General features: G+C 34.8%; 3 protein-coding genes across 3 annotated transcripts in view; 2 read left to right on the top strand and 1 right to left on the bottom strand.

The window, feature by feature from the left end:
• Window positions 1–14,777, bottom strand: part of LOC132205848 (homeobox protein Nkx-3.2-like) — a 182,434-nt gene that overhangs the window by 123,809 nt on the left and 43,848 nt on the right. The window lies entirely within an intron of this gene.
• Window positions 3,229–4,953, top strand: LOC132205849 (C-type lectin domain family 4 member F-like). The gene is made up of 6 exons (XM_059635176.1): window positions 3,229–3,383; window positions 3,571–3,681; window positions 4,060–4,099; window positions 4,181–4,239; window positions 4,292–4,403; window positions 4,460–4,953. Exons 1-6 carry the CDS (start codon window positions 3,321–3,323, stop codon window positions 4,714–4,716), a joined length of 642 nt encoding a protein of 213 aa, XP_059491159.1. The 5' UTR covers window positions 3,229–3,320; the 3' UTR covers window positions 4,717–4,953.
• LOC132192725 (uncharacterized) lies at window positions 5,230–6,823 on the top strand. Its single transcript, XM_059612814.1, has 7 exons — window positions 5,230–5,328; window positions 5,477–5,587; window positions 5,824–5,856; window positions 5,966–6,005; window positions 6,100–6,161; window positions 6,223–6,334; window positions 6,440–6,823. The coding sequence occupies exons 1-7, from the start codon at window positions 5,260–5,262 to the stop codon at window positions 6,694–6,696; spliced, it is 684 nt and encodes a 227-aa protein (XP_059468797.1). The 5' UTR covers window positions 5,230–5,259; the 3' UTR covers window positions 6,697–6,823.

Genomic DNA, 14,777 nt, shown 5'->3' with positions numbered 1-14,777 from the left:
CCACACCTTTCCATTGTTCATTATACACAAAAGTAAGACTTCCGTTAACACACAATTTTAAGTATTATTTTTTGTAATGAAAACTTTTTATGACCTGCTTCTTTTATATTTTACTTAATTGCTGGTAAAAAAAGACAATTTTCCATACTCAAGTGCTCAAGTTTTAATTAAAAATCCCAGATTGACATTTTTGAACGAAGAAGTCTTTAGTGAATCATTTATTTTCCCAATTCAAATTATTTAAAGTATTTTTCTTTTTTTTTTTATCTAAATTCTAAAAATCGAAATTTATTTCCGAATGGTATTTCTTTCTTAAAAAAATCATTTTTTTCCAAGTTATTGCATTTAAATATGCACTAAATATACAACCAAAAAATATAAGAGCTGTGAAAGCTCTAGTGTAACGTTATGGGAAATTTGTTAGAGCGGTGGCACTTTAAAGTATAAGGGGGAAAATCATATTTCTGCTAATGAAACTCTTAAAAATTTTATGCCAGAATTATAAAAATATATTTTTGTGTGGAAGGCAACTCTCTTTTCAACATTCTTTTCATAATAAATTTAAAAAATAAAATTTGCTTCATCTCTTGCATTTTAATTGAATACAATTATGCATTCATTTTTATCATACATGAATCTACATTAACCTTAAAATTGCTTTCGCAACCTTAAGAGTACCTTGGAAAAATTTTTGACATTTGCTTAGCTCATAAAAGAGAAGTTTTTAAATAAAATTTTTCCAATACATTTTTTCATGTTGATTTTTGGAATAAATTATGCAAAATGAGGAAGATCACATAGGTTTTTATCACCGTAATTTTCAATTCAAAATGAGAGTAGAATTTGTAAAAAAAACCATCTGCTTAAAAAGGCGAGCAGAGCTTTCAGGCGAAACAAAAGGCCGTTGTTGTTGGTAGGTCCGACGGCGCTACGATGGCTGCTTATTAAAAATTCATGCGGGGTAAAAAGCGGCAGGGCAATATACTCTTTCCTCTGCTTGTTCACTTGAATTATGCAACTCACGATTGGTCCGGAGAAGAATAAAAGCAAAGGGAGGAGGCTTTTCTTTGCCCGGCGCGCACACTCGCCCGCTTTTATCCTTGAATAAATACACCCTCTGGAAGGCAATCTTTTTAAAAGAGATTCGCCGACTAAAAGTTAATTATCTCGGCCATCTATTATTCAGCCAATGAATTAGTAATTAATTGCGCGAGCCGGTCGGTGTAGTCGAGGGAGGCGGAAAATTAAGAATAAAATACGGACGAGAGGCTGAAATTAAGCGAGCTTATGCAACCGGCGCGGTTGCGGAGCAGCGCGGGCTGCATAATGCTGATTTCAAAGCAATCTTAACTCCACAAGCGACGCAAGGCAAATAATTATACTGGCTTGAATCGCACATTAAATAGGCGTGTGTGTAATTAGCCAGTCGGAAGAAATGAGATAACAAAAATTAACCTCATTCCTGGGCTTTTCATTAAAAGTTCAATCTTAAAAAACGTTTTAAATGAACAAGATATAAATTTAAAAAAATTGTGTACGAATTTTAAAATTGAGTCAATTCAATATAAGTATAAAGTAGATACGGATGGTTCCATGTAAAAATTAAAAAACCACAATTGTTATAAAACGTTAATTGGAATAAAAAAACGCAAAACATGAATTTTATTTCACTATGAAGAAAATCCTAGTTACTTATGCTTACAATTAGATTTAGTCTTTAATTTTTTTTAGTTAATTATTTAATTTTTGAAGCGAATTTCCGCAATTTTTAAATATTTTCAATAAAATCAAATTTTATATTTAAAACAATATCAGAATGGCAAGTTAAAGCACTTTACACGAATATTAAAATATAAAATATCATTTTTTTCAATTTCTATTTCCTTATTTTTTTTTACATTTTGCAAACAACTATTGTATGGAAAACGCGGCTATTTCTATTCTGGCTCGATTTATATTCCACTGCGGTTCGTGACATCATTAGTCCGCCTCACGATCCAAACGTAGCAATCATTTTATAAATTGCTGTTTCAGCGCGCGGGGCACGTTGTTTTAAATAAATTTATTTGATTGCAGCGATGGCGTGCGATTGGGTAAACAGTCATTCTTTTCTCCGCAGCCACACACACGCGGAGGGCAATTTGCGCTGCACACAGGGCAAATAAATATACACACAGGGTAATTGGAAAGCTCTCCATTTTAAATTTATCCCTCTCGCACCAGCCCACGGATTGCCGTTCCACACAAATAACAATAATGGTCGCGTGACGTCACTTTTCAAATGGCATTTATTTTGTTTTACGACCGGTCGGAGAGCGATTTCGTGATTATTGATTCATGCTCCGCTGGACCACGAGAGCTGCAATCATTCTGGGCAACAAAAGACTATGTAGACTAGAGTTAAAAAAACATGATGGACAAGTGAAAAATTTCACTGCTTTTTTAATATTTTTCAAAGCAATCGATTTTATTTTTTAATAATCAAGAATAAATTTACTAATTAAAATTATAATCCTTCCTGGAAGGTATCACCATCACAAAATTGAGAACAAATAAAAATAAAAATTATTTTTGCCACTCCATTTGGGATGAAAATTAAATCCAAATTTAAAATAACGATTTAGGCCATAGCGCCACTAATGAAAAAACTTCCTTGCTTTAATCGAACAATCTGGAGCTGCCTCATTTCAACTTAACGAGAAGGTTTTTTATTGGTATTTGAAAAGTAAATCAATAAAATATTCAAGGCGTGCTCTTTCATGTGTTATTTAGGTTAAGAAATAGTCAATTTAAAATAGAAAATAATATCAAAAGAAAAAGGCATCTATAAATAACTAATTTTAAAGCAAAAATAAAAAAAATCACACATTTATTATCACGCGACGTTATCTTTTGGTGGACCCCAATTGCTCTTTGAATTTTGACAGGCAGGGTTCATCTCTGTGGTCATCAGACATTTGTTTTGACTCTTGACTGAACCGTCATTGAGAAACAAATGCAGAACACGTACGCAGAAAAAGAGTAAAATATATTTTTTTTTTATAGATTTTCCACTTTTGGAAAATGGAAATTCCTTCTTTTCTGAGAAATTTAAAATTTTGAGCCGTTGAATGATATGATAAGAGATCAATTCTATTAATTTTATATTTTATCAATTTCCAGATTTCATTTATATTTTTTGCATAATGAAGAGCAGATGAGACTAGAGATTGATCTTGTTTTCAGCTTTTTCGCGGTGGCAAAGGGCAGTGATAAAAAGGCCCGGGGATAAAAGGCTTTGGCGAATCTAGAGCGACACTCAAGTGCTGACAGACGCGACCATGGCTCGTTTTGTGTTGCTGCTCGCTGGGCTCATCGCATTGGCCAGCATTTCTACAACCGAGGTTTCTATTCCTTTATTTGTTTAAATCAATTTTTCGTCTAAATATTATAAAAGTATATTTTTTCAAATTCTATTATCAATATAGATATTGTAATATAGAGAATTTATAAACATTTTTGAAAGTAAAGTGTGTAGAGTTACCAGACTATTTGATAATAATTAAAATTTAAATCCAATTTTGGTTGCAGGCCCAAGAATCAGAGCAATTGAAAATTTTCAATGAGATGAACCAAAAGCTGAACCAACTGACGAAACTGGTCCACGATCAGGTTGAAGTTTCCAACCAACGTCAAAAGCAGGTCTGCATAAAAAGATATTTAAAATAAATATTTCAATAATTAGAAGAAGAACGATTAATATTTTGTTTCTATTAAATTTATTTATAGCTACACCACAGATGATGTAATCTTTTACCTCTACGAATGGTAAATTTTGGTGAATTTAATACTCACCAGCAAAAAATGAGAACTATCAGTCTCTTTCATACTGTTCCATAGTCGTAATTTGGTCGAAATAGAAATGATAAAAATCTTGTAATTATGAATCCAGTAAATTAAAATTGGCTTAAAAAAGATTTACTCATTATTTATTTGAAGAAGTCGATCTGATTTGAATAGAACAGTTCCATAATTTTAGTAATTTAAGTAGTACTTATTCTGATTATTTGTGAATTCCAGTTGGAGGACATCCAAAAAGCTTTAAGATGCGTAGGAGCTAGTAAGTGTAGCTAAAATTTATGCTTCTAGACCAAAATGATTTTTTTTCTAATACTTATCAAATTTCATCACCAATTTTCAGGAGTGGGAGGCTTGACGCTGTTGTCAAATGGGAAGTCGTACTCCTTCCACCAAGCCGGAGTGAGTTGACATCGAAATTCGAGGACTGGTTTAATTTTTGTGTATGTTGTAGAAAAGCTGGAGTTCTGCAAATGAGACTTGCGTTAAGCAGGGACTGCATTTGGCCACAATCAGGGATCGTGAAGAACTTTTATTGGTGTTGGAAGAGGCTAACAAGGTCGACCGTAAGTAGATTTTTAAATTAAAAAATGGCATTTTTCACCACTTAATCTGCTTTTAGGGTACACTGAAAATTGGTGGGTTTCGGCGAAAAACGCTGCAACTGGAAGTGAACAGGACTTCCGCTGGCAAGACGGAACCCAGTTGGAATCAAACAGCACGTTGTGGGGCAACGGCGATCACGAGAACGAGGACTGCGTTCGTATTCATTATTATTTTAGTTCTTATGACGCCAAGAGTTATACCAGCGGAAAACTGTTCAGACATCCATGCACCGAAACATCGTACTACATTTGCGAGCTTCCAAGCGAATGTTAATTGCCCTAAGTTAGTTTCAACAAAAATCTAAAGTAATTTTTTTAAATTTGTTTTGTTCTGCGGTTTCCCATAATAAAAAATGGAATTTTTGACTTGTTCCTTGACAAAATTATATTTTCTATGCAAAAATGTGCACGTTTTGATAAACTGGACAGGCAGCTAGGGGTCATCTCTGTGGTCAGCAGATATTTGTTGTGACTGATCTGTTATTGATAACAAATAAAAAACTCGTTCAGAAAAAAGAGAAAAAAAAATGTTTTTATAAATATTTCCTACATTTTTAGCAAATGTAAATTCAAAATTTTTCTACCTCAAACACTTTGAAAATATGGAATTATAAAATTAAATTATGAAGCAAATTTAATTTCATCAATCTTTATTATTTTTTATATATAATATATTTTACTGCGTATAATTGATAGCAGAGAATGAAGGTTGTTTGTTAATTAGTTTTTTTTCGCGGAGGCAAAGGGCAGTGATAAAGGCCCCGGGATAAAAGGCTTTGGCGAAAATGATAGCGACACACAAGTAGACAGACGGACCATGGCTCGTTTTGTGTTTCTGCTTGTTTTGCTTGTCGCCGCCGCCTTGGCCAGCGAATCTGCTACCAAGGTAAATTTTAAGAGTTTATATTACTAAAAATATATTTATGAGATGCTTTTGTCTTCAGAGATGATAAAAAGTTATTAAAAAATTTACTTGCTATGATTGAAAATTGTATTTTTTCATGAATTCCAATAAAAATCCAATTTGGTTGCAGGCCCAAGAATCAGAGCAATTGAAAATTTTCAACGAAATGAATCAAAAGCTGAAACAACTGACGAAACTCGTCCATGACCAGGTTGAAGTTGCCAACCAACGCCACAATCAGGTCCAATATTTTTTAATCTGCTTTAAGACCTTTTAATACATTTTTCAACCTCATTTTGATATGGAGATACGTTACTGATGATGTAATCTTGTTCTTAACAAATATGGGAATTTTAATTAATTTTACTCACAAGAGTGACAATAAGACATATAAGTTACTTATATAATCTTAATTGAAAATCTTGCAATTATGATCCACGTATAATTAAACTTTGATTCAAAATTATTATTTTGCAGACTTTAGAATCACTGGCTGAAAACCATAAGCACGTGAGTTGATCTGTTTCGTATCTGTCTATACTTTTTGACAGCTCTAAGTTTCAAATAGTTGAAAGCGTCAAAGGATTAAAATTTACTAATTCTGAAATAAATATTCCAGCTGGAGGACATCGAAACAACTTTAAGATGCGTAAAAGCTAGTAAGTTTTGCTATTAATAATTTATGATTCTGGACCAAAATGAATTTACTTAATCCAATATAAATTATTCAAATTTCATGACCATATTTTGCAGGAGCAGGAGCAGGCTTGACGCTTTTGGCAAATGGGAAATCGTACTCCTTCCAGCTAGCCAGCGTGAGCGGCGATTGGCAACATAAAAAAAGACTGTTTTATTTATAAATTTATTTTTATATAGAAAAACTGGAGTTCTGCAAACGAGACTTGCGTTAAGCAGGGACTGCAGTTGGCCACGATCAGGGATGAATATGACCTTATGCGGGTGGTTCGACAGGGCAGAGAGGTTGACCGTAAGTAAAAGTGCTGCCTGGTGATACATTAATAAACATTATCTGAATCTAATGTGCAACCTTGAAATTATCAAATGGCATTTTTCATAATTAATCCACTTTTAGGGGACATAAATAGTTGGTGGGTTTCCGCAAAAAACTCTGCAAATGGAGATGTAAAGGACTTCCGGTGGCACGACGGAACCCAGTTGGAATCAAACAGCACATTGTGGAAGAAAGATGATCAGGCAAACGAGGACTGCGTTCGTATTTATTATTATTTAAATCCTTATAATCGCAATAGTTTTACCAACGCACAACTGTACAGACATTCATGCACTGAATCGACGTACTATGTTTGCGAACTTCCAAGCGAATGTTAATTAGTTAAATTAGTTTCAACAATAATTTAACTATTCGTTTTTGCAATGCATCTGGAAATTTCATAGTTTTTGTTAGTTTGACGTTGTTGGTTGTTGCGTTTCTTCAATAAATACATTTTTAATCCAGAATAAATAATTAGGCTGATTTTATTGAAATTTTATAATTACTAATTTTGTAAACTGAAATCAAATTGAGTGATTTAAAATTACTGAAAATTCCAAGTTATAAGAAAATTAAATTAAAACACTATTTAAAATCAAATTTTATAAATCTACAATTTGAACTTCTATTGACGATCAACCACACACTCGAGAATAAAGCACAACACAAAATGAATCATTGGCTCTCGATCTCTGCGGCTATACGTAGGAAAACCTGTTGTCAAGCCGCACAACATATTAAAAGCTGGCCACGTTGCTTTTCATCTCGGCTCATTTACTCACGTACCAATATAATATTCTCTCTCTGCAATACAATAAAGCGCAATTTATCTTGCACGCCGAGACCAAAGCGTAATGAAAACTCCGCCCGAGCGGGGCCTCGATTGGCCGCGCCGTTTAATGGACCCTCTCGATTGCGCACCAATCTCAACTCCTTCTCTCCAAAAGCAACTTTTTTTTCCATACACACAAGTCGAAAAATGAGTCTCTCGTAATGATAGAGTCGCTTTTCCTGCTCGGCCCAAGACCATTTTGAGAGCAATTTCGGTACATAATAGCGATGATTGTCTTTCTCTCTCTCTCGTGGCGTCGTTTCGGCCAAGGGTTTGTATTGTGTTTCAATAATCATAATAAATTACACCGTGAACGCGCCGCGGCTGAATCGTCCTGAAGGGAAAATTGACCGAGTCGTTTAGGCGCGATTAAGCGGCGACTTTATAATATCAAAAGTAGTGAGGGCACGATTTAAAGTGGAGCTCAACTACACAAAATAAAGTTTTAAATTAAATCCAGACCCCAGACTTGGATTTAAAAATTATCAAGTAGGAATTGATTTCTCAAAAGTTGAAAATAAAAACTTCTGCAAATTAAATAATTATTTTCATTTCTTTATTTTCTAATTTGAAGAGGAAAATAAATAATGACTTGATGTAATTTATTTAAACAACTTTTTTTAATATAGTGCAATCTACAATTAATTATTTATTTTTATATTTAATAAAGCAGTAAAATGTAGTTTTTTTCTGTAAATTTCAATATGAGCAAATTTCAGAAAAAATAAAATACATTAAATTCATTGGAAATTTTTACTGGATTTTTAATCAAAGCTTTAGATGTATGAACGGACGCCAGCTTGCATCTACTTCATTGAAAGTTAGAACAACTTTTCTTCATTGTGTGCTGCACGAGGAAAGCGGGCATGCAAGAAATGAGTCTCAATCCTCATAGAACAAACAACCGCTTTTTGATGTTTGGTATAAATTGCACATAATTTGATGGCTTGTGTACCAAGCACGGACGAAACTGCTGCCATTCTCCTTCACAAATCACCCGTCGGTGTGTGTATAAAGTATTTTTTCCGCGCACAATCAGAATATAAAAATAATAAGTGATTTGATTTTTTTTTTTTTTTTAATTGCAGTTTTATTGGAATTTATCGCTGACGGAGCTGAAAAAGCACTCCGTTTTATTCCCAGGACAATTTGCTTCTGACCAGCGCGGAGTTTCATTTATATCCCTCACTTATTTTTTCATTATTTTCCTCCCTGATTTGAAAAAATGTTTCAAAAATGTACTTTTTATTCGCTCTATTTTCTTTTAGGAGGAATAAAAGAGAGAGATACAAGCAGTTGTAGAAATTAAACCGGACTGTAATATCATAATTCCCCTCGGGGAGTTTGGTTATTGTTATTTCTGCTTTCCGAGCACGATCCCCCGAGTTCTAATCCGCCAACTTTTGCTGGCAAAAGGCGAGAGTTATAAATCTGGCAGCGCGAGAGAGCGAGCAAGACAAAAAAAATATATATATAGAGCTCCATAAAAAGCAGAAAAGCAGCAGCCCTAAAATAGCATTAGGGCGAGTGGAGGCGAGTTAATGCGCGCAACCAACACAATTCGCCGTTTGCCAACATAAAACAGGCCCCGTACAACAATAGGAGAGACGGGACCTTCTTAAAAACGGCTCTCTCAAATAAGTGAAAAATACAACACGTTGGAATTAAAATTTAATGCAGAATTTCTTATTTTATAAATTTAAGGATCATCCACTGCTGAAAAATGGCCCATTCAATTTTGCTCGGAACTGCAGAGTCTGCATAAAAAATGCGAAGAGAGAAAGAGTTTTCGTGAAGAACCAGATTTGCCTCCAGAGCGCAACAATCGGCAGCAATCAAACAATGCCTGATTTGACTTTATTCCAAGCCTTTCAAGTGACTTCAAAATTGACCCCAGAGTTCTGTAGAAAAATTTATAGAAAATGATATTTATTGATATAATGATACAATTAGCCAAGCTCAAAAGCTCCCTTGCCTGATAAAAAGCCAAATTTCTCATCAGCTTTGAAAAAAATGACATAATGCACAATAATTTAATAGCCGTAATAGGAAAACAATTGTAGTTTTTATTAGAGAAATGCTTTTATAATTTTACCTCTATCACTATCCACTTTAGTTTGAGCTTTTGAATTCAATGGTTCAGACGTCAACTAAATTTGTGCACGTGCAGCAAAACGAAATGAATCTAATTATTTCCCTCATTGTCAGTGGAGGCTCCAAGGACGCAGTGTACATAATTATATTATTTATTAAAATTTGATAAATTTCTACATGTGCAGCAGCCAGAAATAAGATAAGAAGCTACTAAATTTCCCACAATCTCTGTCAGTCAAGGCAGATAAGAGAACAAAATTATGTAAATTCCTGCTCATTTTTCACCTTACTTACGTCAGCAAATTATCCACGTTGCGATTGTGCATCTTTTTTCCAGTACTTAGCGCACCCTCATTTCTACACGAGCCAGCAAAATTTAACTAAAATTCGCGCACCACGAATGCATTTTAAATTTTTTTAAGGAAATTTCGTGCTTTACCTTCCGTTATCAGTTTGAAGTGCTCATTACCTGCGTCATAAAAACAGTCTGGAGGTTAATTGGAATAAATTATACCTTATTTTTATACACAACGTAGAAACGGTTGTTAATAATTTAGAAATTTTTTTGTAATATTTAAATATCACAGGTCACTTTTGACCTCAAGAATCGATTCTAGGATGTCATAGTTTAAAAACGCAGTCAAATTTATAAGTTTTCACCTTTTCCAATCTTGGTGAGAAAAAGTAAAATATGAAATGATCTGATCCAGATCTGGCCAGGCCCACGCTCAAGACGGTCTCTCGACCGAAACAAAAGCTGAACATAACCCTTAAGAGGCGATTAACTTGGCAGTTGTGTTTCTAACTCGGAGTGGCCAGATAACTGTGTGTGCGGCCGGTTTAAATGTCAAAGTAAATGGCCGCACCACCGTGAACGCGCAGACGAAGCTGCCGCGCGCGCACCGAGGCCGTTTACTTTTTTACACTAGACTGACGTGCAAAAAGTGGAGCCTTTGAATGTGTTCTCGAGCTGTGAGACGCGGGTGATAAATCGACAGACCGACAAGTCGAAAGACAGACAATTACACTCAAATGATTCACTATTGGTTAGGAAAAGACAAGATTTTTTAATTATTAAATTGAAAACTAAAACAGAACAGTTTTATACTTCAGAGAAATTTAATGTACATAGTATAGGAATAGCATTCTAAAAAAAAGCAGAAAAACGATAAATAAAGAACTTCGAAAGAAAATATCAAATTCATAGAATTAATTATTTTTAATAAGTAATTATTATTTTTTGCCAAAAGTTGAGAGTACATTGCGTTAAAATAAAATAATTAAAAATAGTTCAATTAGCAATTTTCAATTAAAAGGGTTTTTCCGGCAAATTTTCATCAAAAATTGAAAGAAAAAAACTGAAATTAATGTAATTTAATGAAAATAAAAAAAATTTCCATAGAATTTAAATTTGATCAAATATTTGTTCGGTCTTTTTTTAAGATTTTCTTGGTTCCTTTTATTAAAATTTAACTTCAATTCTGAAAAAAAAAGAACAATTTTTAGACGTAGAGGCTGGGTGAATAAGAAACACAATTGTATTTATACGAAATTCAGATATAATTAAAATGAGAAAGGCTCTTTTGAGCAGACTGCCGCGAACGCAGGGTGCTTAATTAGGCAGGAAGGGTTGCATAACTCTGACAAACGAGATCCTTGAACTTGAGCGTGTGTGTGAGTGCAGCTTAATTCATTAGCATAACGGCGAGGTGGAAATTAAATTGCGCCGCCTAGATTTGGGGCTGCAAGAGAGAAAGATGAATTAATCATGGCCGGCTCTGCTCTTTCGCTCTCGGTGGGCGAAATTAAAATGCCATTCCAGAGAGAGGGCGGGTCTGTCTCTGTATTTGCCTCATTAAAGAACTAGCAGCAGTGTGGCCAGGTGAATAATTGATCAGTCGGACCGGAGAGTGGAAAAGCAGCAACCGCCCCGCTGGGAGTTGCATTGTGATGCAAAAAGAGTCGCCTGTGTGCTGCCCGGCCCGGCCACCAACGAGCTCCAATTTATTCCGGCCCTAAAAGCTGGCGCACGGAAATCGGCCTCTGATGGACTTCCTCTGGCTTCAAACCTCTTGTTCCGCCCTTTTCGTGGATATCCAAAATTAAAAAATTGGCCTATTCTTTTAAGATTTTTTGAATATTTTTTCAACTTCAAAAACATAAAGGGAGTTTCATGTAGAATTATAAAAATGTAAACATTGACTTGATTATATAATTTTAAAATTAATGTAGAAGATAAATTTGTATTCATCAAAAGCTCTTTTTCATTCAGTATCTAAATTAAAGGCCAATTCAAACGATATTTAAAAAGTATTTTCTTAGCAAAAATAATGGAGTTATAAACTTTTAATAGCATCTACACGACAGTATTATTGGCTTTTTTGGGGAAACTATACAAGCTTTTCACAAATTCGTCAATAAAATCAATTGAGCATAAAATTATGAAATTATCATTACTTTATTAAAGTTGGAAGTTTATATTAAAAGTAACCCCTTTTTAATTTTTCTCACAATGAACTTCTTTTAAAATAAATTTATATATAGTTTACTGATTTCATTTAGTTGATGATGAATTATTCAAATTTTGATTGCTTTCTACTCTCTGTAATTCTCTATCAAGTGAGCAACAATGCGGACGTTGAAAGAATGGCGCAAACCACCGAAAAATCCACGACCGCAGAACGGACAAGAGGGCGGTTTTATTTGCCGGGCACTTTTTATTTCCCGGCCGTGGATATTTTATGCGCGGCGTGCGGGTTGCGTTGGCTGCAGCAGGGGCCAGTCTGTATTATATGGGCGAAAGTAGCGCTGCGCATACAAATGGCCCCGAGTTCACTTAATTTTGTTAGGACCGTTTGAAACAATAAGCCGGTGCTTTTTTTCCCGGGCTAGAGAGAGAGAAAGAAACCACTCGTCCTCTGAGGATCACTCGGCCATTCAAGCCAGGGCTCTCCACAATGTGCGATGAAATTTTTTTAATTTCTCATTTACAAATATTTGGGAAAAGAGACTAGTGTATGCTGTTATTTTAATTTTTCAAGCGTAAAAACTTTAAAAAATAGATGCAAATTTTACAATAAAAGGTTGACATTTTATGCTTTTGAAGAAAAAATTTGTTGAACTTATTGTTAGGCGAAAAGAAGGAAAAATTCTCAATTAGGAGATTGTTCTTGAGGTAAGAAATAAATTTTAAAACTTCAGTTTCAAAAATTAAACATAACGAATTAGATGTTTCCATAGAAAGTTGAAGCTCTTTTTACTAAAAAAGAATAATCAATTAGAAACATGAAATATTTAATATTTTAATAATGTTACTCAAATTCAATTAATTTCTTTCAATCCGCACGGTCACTTTGAAGCGTTCAAAGAGCCCTCGGAAATCGGCGGTCTCTCGGCCCTTTGCTAAACGCGCAGCGCAAATTATTTAGCAGGGGGAGGGCCCTCTCGAAACTAATCCCCGAGTAATTTTCTGGTATTGTTACATCGCAATCCCCGCGAGGATTTTATTCTCTCTCCCACTCGCTGCAGCGCGAATCGCGCGCACACGCCTGCGATGAATCGACAAAGGCCCGCTGAGGCGCAAACGAGATTTAAATGCTGCTCGCTTGTTCAGCCCAGCAGCAGCCAACAGGGTGAAATTCAATCTTGTTGTTTTTGCTGGCCGGCCAACTTAATCGGCACCTAACGCGATTTCCTCTCTCAAATTGGATGTTTCCCGAGAGTTGCATATACCTCCCTGTACCTCACAGATTGAATGCGATTCCACACAGGCCATGAATTATTGATGAAAAATTAGATGAGTTTATTAACTTTGCTGGAATAATAAAAAGCCTTAGAGCTGCATTTAGAAATTTCTCTACTTCAAAATAAATGTTTTTAAGGATTTACAGAATTTAAAAATTTAAAGAACGAACAATTTGTAAAAGGAAAAAAATGTAAAAGCTGGAGCTTTTCGATCTTTCTGGTCTTCAACAAAAAAAGCAAAAAAGATCTTCAGAGCCAGCAATAAAAAATTTAAAATTTGGTCATGATGAGAATAAGTAAAAATTCCCTAAGCGATTTCATGAGCGTCCCAATAATCCCAAATAACTTGCTTTGATTTGTTCGGTTTTTTCATAAGCGACACCAATTATTGAAAAAAGAGGGATTTTAACGAATTTTATAAATAATAGTCCTAGGTCCTAGATCCTAGATTATTGCAAACTCTGGAATCAAAAATATAGACGATGATTTTAAAAAGTATTAGTCCTTATGATTTTTGTCCACAAATTGTCGTCTGAAATCATGACGACTGCAAAAACGCTTTGCAAAATCAAGGATAAAAAGAAAAAACCATGATTTGCTAAATTTGAAAAATACTCCTCAATCCTTTAAATAAGATAAAATCGTGGTCAACGATGTTTAAGACGATCCACAATTTTTCAATTCAGGTATAAAAATAGTCATGAATTTGAAAGAAAAATATAGTGAAGTGCTTTATTTCTAGCATTAAAATTTAGAGCGGAATTTCAAAAACGAAAAAAAAATTAGTCATCATGATTTTTGTCCACAAATTTTCGTCTGAAATCATGACGACTGCAAAAACGCTTTGCAAAATCAAGGATAAAAAGAAAAAACCACGATTTGCTTAATTCAAAAAGTACTCCTCAATCCTTTATATAAGATAAAATTGTGGTCTACGATGTTTAAGAATTTTTGTGTACCCAAATTTTTCAACAACAATTAAAATTCTTCATCAAATTTTTCTAATTCTCTTAATATAATCATAAACATCAAGTTAATTGACGAAACTTAATTACATCTCGCGTTTGTTGGCCGCAAAAAGTAGCAAATCTCACCAAGGGCGCGGTGGAAGTGGAGAGGAAGTGGCCATAAATCGGCACTCGCCCTTTCCTCCGCGCCTTTTGCTAATTAAATTCCCCATCTCACGCATTAAGCAAACGTCTTCGCAGCACCCCACGCCGTTTTAAACCCTATCGCAATCAACATTAATTAAGGTCGGCTAATCATTTACCGGCGTAATCAAATTGCCAGCGTCGTGCATCATCATTAACCGCGCCGAGTAGAGAAAGAGAAAAGAACGAGAGCGCGGCTCCTCTCTCGCTTTCCCAGCACTTGATGGATGGCCCCGAAAGAAGATAGGGGGTGCGAGAAGAAAGGGATGATGGAAATTTGTTAACGTCTCGCCCGAGGAGCAGGCGAAATAAATTAGGCGTCATCGCTGCTCGCGCAACCAACAGGGCCAAATTAATTTTTTATGCCAGTTGAGCGAAATTGCGTTTTTATTAAATTTAAAAAGCTAGCGAGAGATTGCCGGCGGAGCGCTTTATTTCGTGTCGTTTGTTTCCCTGTCAGAGTGCTTCCGATTGCAGCAACCATTTTTCAAAACGCCCCGTTTTCAAGATTATTCGGTAATTTGGATGAAATTTATGGGTCTCGGCAAATGGAGCTGAAAGGTAAAAATTCAAAATAAAAGTACAATTTTTGTATCTT

This window comes from Neocloeon triangulifer, unplaced genomic scaffold (genome assembly GCF_031216515.1).
Source record: "Neocloeon triangulifer isolate White Clay Creek 2 clone unplaced genomic scaffold, ASM3121651v1 ptg000003l, whole genome shotgun sequence".
Lineage (NCBI taxonomy): Eukaryota > Metazoa > Arthropoda > Insecta > Ephemeroptera > Baetidae > Neocloeon > Neocloeon triangulifer.
The sequence above is the reverse complement of the archived record's forward strand: the minus strand, read 5'-3'. Positions and strand labels throughout refer to the sequence as shown.

Coding starts and splice junctions, on each gene's coding strand:
- LOC132192725 (XM_059612814.1), top strand. CDS start 5,260: ATGGCTCGTTTTGTGTTTCTGCTTGTTTTGCTTGTCGCCGCCGCCTTG. Junction 5,588..5,823: donor CCAACCAACGCCACAATCAG/GTCCAATATTTT, acceptor ATTATTTTGCAG/ACTTTAGAATCACTGGCTGA. Junction 6,335..6,439: donor ACAGGGCAGAGAGGTTGACC/GTAAGTAAAAGT, acceptor ATCCACTTTTAG/GGGACATAAATAGTTGGTGG.
- LOC132205849 (XM_059635176.1), top strand. CDS start 3,321: ATGGCTCGTTTTGTGTTGCTGCTCGCTGGGCTCATCGCATTGGCCAGC. Junction 3,682..4,059: donor CCAACCAACGTCAAAAGCAG/GTCTGCATAAAA, acceptor TGTGAATTCCAG/TTGGAGGACATCCAAAAAGC. Junction 4,404..4,459: donor AGAGGCTAACAAGGTCGACC/GTAAGTAGATTT, acceptor ATCTGCTTTTAG/GGTACACTGAAAATTGGTGG.